This window comes from Etheostoma spectabile, chromosome 16 (genome assembly GCF_008692095.1).
Source record: "Etheostoma spectabile isolate EspeVRDwgs_2016 chromosome 16, UIUC_Espe_1.0, whole genome shotgun sequence".
NCBI lineage: Eukaryota > Metazoa > Chordata > Actinopteri > Perciformes > Percidae > Etheostoma > Etheostoma spectabile.
Window position 1 is genome coordinate 15,138,547 of NC_045748.1, and position 7,708 is coordinate 15,146,254.

At 37.8% G+C, this 7,708-nt stretch overlaps 1 protein-coding gene across 1 annotated transcript in view; it reads right to left on the minus strand.

Annotated features, from left to right (window-relative positions):
• Window positions 1-1,582: 1,582 nt before the first annotated feature.
• Window positions 1,583-7,708, minus strand: part of kcmf1 (potassium channel modulatory factor 1) — an 8,832-nt gene continuing 2,706 nt past the window's right edge. Inside the window, exons 2-7 of the mRNA XM_032540447.1 lie at window positions 6,084-6,251; window positions 5,672-5,811; window positions 3,960-4,061; window positions 3,666-3,849; window positions 2,793-3,087; window positions 1,583-2,328 (exon numbers count right to left, since the gene is read on the minus strand). Coding sequence (XP_032396338.1) covers window positions 2,064-2,328; window positions 2,793-3,087; window positions 3,666-3,849; window positions 3,960-4,061; window positions 5,672-5,811; window positions 6,084-6,251 — 1,154 coding nt within the window. The 3' untranslated portion in view covers window positions 1,583-2,063. The remainder of the gene's footprint in view (window positions 2,329-2,792; window positions 3,088-3,665; window positions 3,850-3,959; window positions 4,062-5,671; window positions 5,812-6,083; window positions 6,252-7,708) is intronic.

The following is a 7,708-nucleotide window of genomic DNA, read 5'->3' on the forward strand; positions in this document are numbered from 1 at the left end:
GTCTGTAATTCATTAACACAACTCTACAAACCACAAATACTAAGTACATACATTTATTACTTTTGCTGGTTTGATCATTCTTACTTAGTGTCTGCTTTCATACTGTATTTTTATACGATGTATGCTGTATTTGTTGTAACCCTAACCCATTTGTACTGATCTTGTTTTTAGAGAATTCAAACTTAACACTTTACTTTTAATGACTCCATGTAGCATGTTTGAGCTGTGAAACATGTAATTCATGTTTCATAACACACTAAAATATGTAATCTGTTGACATTTTCGACAGGGTTTATTAATGTACAGTATTTGTGTACTTTTCTGCTGAAGGAATTTTATATTTATACACCTGTTTTACTACATTATTCATTATCTTTTTATACAGCAGCTTCACTTATGGGTGTACACAGGAGAAGTTGACAAACACATAATACTGATATCTGCTAACAACTACATATTAGTGTAGTTGTGCTGTGTATTATAAACTTAAACTGTTTATATACTTATAAATGTTTAATGAAAGGGTCAAAGTAATGTGTTAGAGGCTAAAGGGTTGCAAATGTCTGCATGCTCCCTCTTTAAGCAGGCAAAGATTTTAAGTTTACGTACCAACAGATTATAAAATCGTGCCGCTAAACACAAACATCTGTGGAATCACAACAACACAAGGTGCAAAAGCGTGACGGTCTCTTGGTTTCATCAAAAGCTGTGCGCAGTTTATATTTATTTTATTCTAAATTTACAGTTAAAAAAAATGTCTGCCCATGTCTAAGAACCATTATGAAAGTTAACGCACAAATTCAATATACATCTCATTGTATTTTACACAGAGGGTAAAAGTATAGGCATGAAGGTGGTATGATTCATATCAAGGCTCAAAAGAATCAGAAAAAACAAACATGAATAAATAGAAAGTGCTAACCTTAGCAGATAAAATAAGATTGCCTTCTCTTAAAAACAAACAAAATGGCAGTTTGGAAAGTCTCAAGCTCCTGTTAACCAGCAAAGAAATTCAAAGAAGCCATCTAAAGAACGTGGTCTGACACTGGGCCTGTACATGAGCAGAGTGAATGCCAGAAACGAGTGTGAAGGAGCAATGGACATACTGTAGTTGGGCGCCTGCACTTATCTATAAATTATGAAGTATACTGTGCCTAAACAGTTTATCACTAAACATCTAGGAAAACAATTCAGAGGAAAGCTCTCTTTGTTTCTGTTCTTAGTATTCATCCGATGCATGTAGTCGTAGCTCTGTAGCAATCGACATATTCAGACAGCCGTCACAGAGAGGAGGTGTTGCGGAGCTGAGACACACATTGCAGCGTTTCTTCAGAAGCTACTGCATAATCCACTTGTTTTCTCTTCATTATATAGACTTTTATATAGAAAAAAAAAAAGAAGAAAGTATATTGTTAGAGTTCAATTTCTGCATATCGGTTATGTAAACGACTCAATTTCCAATACTTAACCATGTTTGAAATAGCCATTTAAAAACAGTTGAAAGCTTTGGGATATCTTTTTAAAAGTTTTAATGACAATGTCATTAAAAGTCATGCACGCTGCAAATAACTGCATGCAGTAGTTATGGTAACCCATCCAAGCACTTTTTATTTATTAATAGTCAAACACACAGCAGCTTCATCAGAGGGGCCTTTGCCCTCTTGACTTTTGAATGTGGATTATTTATATGGAGAGCCATTTGCATGTCATAGGAAGCAAAGGTCTGCCACGGCTGCCTGTAACATTTACCTGATAAAGAAAAGAAACGTTATGTGGATTGATTATCAACTTCATATATATTTTATATATATTTATATATTTCTCTCATCTCGCTCGCTCACTCAGTTGCTATTGCGCACTCGCACATTTATCCCACTTGCTCTCATTTATTTTTGTTTACAATGTAACAAAATGGTGAAAGGCCTGAAATTACAATCACCAAAAACAAACTCAGAAAATAGAGAAGAGAGAAAGGAGGATGAGGCCAGGGAGGACTGCTGCTGTTTGCTGCCCATCACTGACAGTTGCAGCAGAGAGGACACAGTCTGCTTGATCCTCGGACATCAAAGAGGCGGCGGCGGAGGCTCCTTCCCCGTAGAGCTGCGCTCTCTAAGCTGGAGGTTCTCCAACGCCACATCTAAAGGCATGATATCCACGCAGCCCATGGCTCCAAAGTCGGCGAAGTCTCGACGTTCTTCCTCGTCAGAAGAAGAGCTCTCTTCGTGCATCAGCGTGGACAAAAGCAGCTCCTGTACAAACAGGCTGCGGTCGGCGCGCTCTCCTTCTAGAAACTGCCGCTCTGCTTCGGACATCTTAGGTTCATTCAACCTGGAGAAAATAGTTACAATTACATTTAAAATACATTCAGATGATACACTTCTTCAGTTTAAATGTTTTTCTAGCTGCAACAGAATAACTTACAAACATAATGTGCAGATTTTCCTTTCTCTAATATCATTGTAGGCACATACAGTATGATCATGGTTACATTGTTAATAAAGTGGAGTTACCACATTTCTTGATGGGTAGTTTTTCACCAGCTTTTCACCAGTTTATAACAAAACAATACATAACCAACAGTATTATTACAAGTTTGTATAATCTGATCATTGTATGACCATATGAACACTTGTCACTATAAAACTTGGTGCAGGCAGACATAACCATCAAAAGAACAGTACAACATATTAGCTTACCAAAATAAAACCTTTCATTTTCCATTCAACATCATGAATTGTGTTCTTGAATTGTTTTAACCTAAACTATAGAAAAGAGCAACTGGCCCCACTCACCGTGCTAATAGGAACTGGGAGCTGTGGGACGAGGATGAGGGATTGTTTTCACCCACAGTGGCAGGGTTGGCAGTTGCTGTGCTGGGTGGAGGGATGGCGTTGCCAGTGTTGCCCGGGTTGTTGCTGCGCCGTGTCGCGTGGCGACCCGTCTCTACTTGTTGTCGTGCTGCCTGAGCCTGCTGCCGCTCCAACTGCAGTTGCATCTGGAGCTGCTGGAGCTGAGAGGCTGAAGGCCCTGATGAGTTTATTTGCCCCCCTGCTGCACGTCGAACACCTGACAGCTGAGACAACAACTCTGCAAGAGACAAAGCAAATACAGCCGTCACTGTTTACAGTTTCTAAATAAGTCATGATTTCAAAAGACAATCCTCTAGATACCTTTAAGAAGATATGAAGGACAGTGAAAAAAAGCATGTGACCAACATGATAAGCTGTTATGGGTTAAGTGTTTTCTGTTTTTGTTTTCTAAGTATGATTTAAAAAAATAAATAAATAAATAAAAAAAGATTAGAGATGATAAAATGTACAGTATATTACTTTAGAAATATTCCTGACTATTAATTCTAATAACCAAAACATAGATTGATTACACAGTCACTGCTTTCAGACTGTGTGTATGCTGAGGAAAAAGTTATCCAAATTTAAAAGTAACTAAAGTGTAAAAGGCATACAAAAGTGGAAACAATTCAAAACACATTTGTGTTTTCGTTGTGTCACATGTTTCACGATTTGGAGCAGTTTTAAATTTGGAGTGCATTTTGAAAAGGTTTGTGCTCGTGTGTGTTTTGTCCTTGATCACCGCAAAATATCTAGCTCTACTTGTGAGTGAAGAGTATAATATGCAGAGAACACCAATATAGTCCCGACTCTCACCTGCGATTGGGTCCATTGCTTCCCTGTTACTGGGGGTGTAGGTGGAGCTCTGTGATGAGGAGGACGAAAGTCCACCCGTGGAGCCGCTAGTAAAGTGCATATTTGTCCGTCGTGCTCTGGGACCGCCCAGTCCTCGTCCAGGGTGGAACATCCTGCGTACATGTCGAACACTGCTGGATTCATCGTAAACGAGGACTGTTAAGGATAAACGCAGTAATGTGACAAACAGTATGGTAGCAACATTTTTCTAAAGATTTATGTAAACAAATTTTTATGCAGACACTGAAAGGATATTAAATCTCTTGGGGCTCTGTGTTCAAGTGTGAGGTGAGCGGTAAAATCATCTGTGACGTGGTTGGGGTCCCCTCCTGGCAAGGCAGCACATATTGGACAGATCTGAGAGAGAGAGAGAGAGAGAGAGAGAGAGAGAGAGAGAGAGAGATTAACATTACCTATGTGAAAACAGTGTTGTTACTTTTTAGCAACAGTTTGCTGTATTTACAATTATTTATTAAAAGCATCATATGTCTTACAGGATAGCATCACTTCTCTGTCCTTTCTCACGGAAAGAGTTTTTGGGAAGTCAGCAGACGGCTCTGCAGAGTTGTATAATTATTACTTTTCATAAACAGCTAAAGGAACAGCGGTGCGCCACTGCTGAATGTATATAGCAGAAACCCCTAGTGAAGTTCCCCTTTAAGATTAAATGGGTGATCATGAGTAAATGCTCAATATACCATACCATACTATGCACCACATATTGTTCATTTCTTACACTGCAACCTTTTTACGTTATTTCATATCCATCTCATTCTATTTTAGCTGTTTATGTATTCTCTTTGACGGATGTTTTAACTGCTTGTTAATGTTATATGTAAAGCACTTTAAATTGCCTTGTTGCTGAAATGTTCAATACAAATAAAGCTTCTTTGCCTGCCAATATAAACAGATTGTATGAATAAGGACCTTTTTTGGCTATTTTGACCGAATATTGCATTAAGGAGGTACATCGCCTTTTGTCTTTTGTGTACATAGCAGTATTATTTAACTGTGGTTAAAACATATTATCGCTGACATTTTATAGAAAAATATATTTAAATAAATAATATATTTAATAGATAATCAATGAAAAATAATAATCATGACTTGCAACCCTAAATTAAAGGTGAATAGGCCGCAGTACTGTACTGTCTGCACACACTGCATGGCAGACCATAAACTGAACAGAACATTTCACCATAGGCATGTCCAAAATTGATATCACAATCTGTTGCCTGTAGCAGAGCATATACTGTACACACCAGTCTATTTTGCATCAAAATTCTCAATGTTAAACCCCAGCATTGACTGCCATATGCAAACTCAGCAACAGGTTACAGATACACTTCTTCCAACTGTGGTCTTGTTTGCCAATATGAAAAATATTTAAAAGACAAGTATAGCAACGTTCTACATTTTCCTTACGGTCAATGAATGAGTACATCTTATTTCACTGGGCCATAGAGCTTCATTGTTGCTACTATACTTTATTTTGAGTCAATTCCAAACACCATCCTGTTGCTGTAAATACTCATTATTGCACCAAATGAGCACAAATTAATCTACAGTCAAAAATAGTCCCAAACAAATGCAACATTTACTCCTGTTTGAGTATCCTTTGCAAACAACAACAGTGCTGATTATTAACTGTTGATAATAAAAGTAGAATATAATAGAGCCAGCCTTATCCTTTAAAGACCCTCACTTTTACACAATGACACATCTCTGTAGCGTAGCGACTTGGCAAAAATGGTCAACTGGAAGGCAAATACTACTAGTTGACTCTACCCCCCCTCAATATAACCCTGCATCTTAAGACTTTAATATGAAGTACATCAGTGGATGACAAAAATTAACTAGCCTACTGGAGATGTCTACACCAACAAAGACAAGATTTGAACATATTGAAATCTCTTTAAAATCTGTAAACTTGTGCCACAATCCCTTAATGTGTGCAGTATACTCACCACCTCTGTGGAAGTCTCTGCATGTTCTGAGGTGACATGCTCCTGCAGGGATGTCTCTGTGTAGCCCATCTTGCCACAATAAGGACATGTGAATGACTGGGGTTGCTCTACTGAAAATGTGTCTCCTCCATAATACAAGTCTGCAGGAGGACAGTAAACAGATCATATGTTGTTTGTCAATCAATATCTTAATTATCAATGCAAATACAATAGCCTCAGACCTCAGTTAAAAATAAAATAAAAAATGATATTACTCATGATTGCAAATATGATGGATTATTTGTAATCACAGACAGCAGGCTACAGTGAAGACATGAAATACAATAATCATTGCATGACACAGGTATAATGAATTTGAGTATGATCAGTTAGCCACACAAGTTTCTGTCTGGGCTTTTAGGTAGGTCCTTACCATAGTCTACCCTGGTTAATATACACTGCATTGGGTGCTCTGTGGTGTGTCTTGTTGTTGTGGCTCCACTCTCGTAGCACGACGCGCACAGGTCGTAGTCGTAGCAAATTAAACACTTAAACCGTCTTCCTCTAAAGTTCCCTTTTAAACATGCATCACAGCTCACACCTGCAAAAGAGAAAAGAGTAAGTCAAAAAGGTGGACCTGGCAATAAAGTAACAAATTCCTTATAACTGTGTCTGCAGGACTGTGAGTCTGCAGGCCGGTCTCACTTACATGAGCATGTGTTTTGGAGTGGCACCAACCCACAAGTGCCAGCAATGAGGAACTGGCATTCCAGTGAACTTCACATGCAAGGTCTCAAAGATGCAACTCAGAAGCATGGCACAAACATTATGGCGCATCTAAAGGCTGTTTTTGTTATAACTTGTTACTCATCACTGTCCACACATTTCCAGGTAGCATAATGCTTTATCTAGATCTATGAACCAAATTGGTCAAGAGAAAGTAAAGTGGAGAAAACCAAAGAAGCAGCCATGTCAGACATTTTTATATTATGTAGCTAGCTTATTACTATTCACAAGTCATATCAATTATAATTACATCTCTCTTTACTATGTGATTACAGTTAAAAACTATTCAAACACTGGCTCACTACTTGGCAGACACAACCAGTTATTTTCTACAAGACATCATAGTCACCATTACACGCAATATTCAAACTCCTGCCTAGCTGATATTTCCTTTGAAGGGAATAAAAACACCTTATTTGGCAAACATTGGATAATGCAAGTATTGTAAGGAATTCCTTTGTTAAGAATGATCTGACGACTAGCAAAAAAAGATTTGAAATATAAAGAGGAAATCTCCATATTTATTGACCAGACCCAGGCCTAAACAAACAAATCAGGTTTTACAATGGCTGCCAAAAGCAGGAGGCATTAGTACTACCTGATTGAGTGGTATAAAAAATGATTTCTTCCACTTGCACAAGGAATTTTGACTGACTGGATGACCACTGAGTGTCATCATCTCAAAGGCTAGTCTGACTACTAGGGGGAAAAAAAAAAAAACGGTTACCAAGTACCTTTGTGTACCTACTTTAAACAAGATAAAGCAAGTTACTTATAGTTCCTATATTATTAAAAAGTATTATTTTCATGTTATTTTTTATAATAAAACAGATAGAAGAGCTACAGTACAGGCCAAAAGTTTGAAAATCACCTTCTCATTCAATGAGTTTCCTGTATTTTCATGACCATTTACATTGTAGATTATCCCTGAAGGCATCAAAACTATGAATGAACATATGTTGAATTATGTACTTAACAAAAAAGTGTGAAATAACTGAAAACATGTTATATTCTAGTTTCTTCAAAGTAGCCACCCTTTGCTTTTTTGATAGTGCTGGAAACCCTTGCTGTTCTCTCAATGAGCTTCATGAGGTAGTCACTTGAAATTGTTTTCACTTCACAGGTGTGCCTTGTCAGGGTTAATTAGTGGAATGTCTTGCCTTATTAATAGAGTTTGGACCATCAGTTGTGTTGTGCAGAAGTCAGGTTAATACACAGCCGACAGCCTTATCGGACAACTGTTAGAATTCATATTATGGCAAGAACCAATCA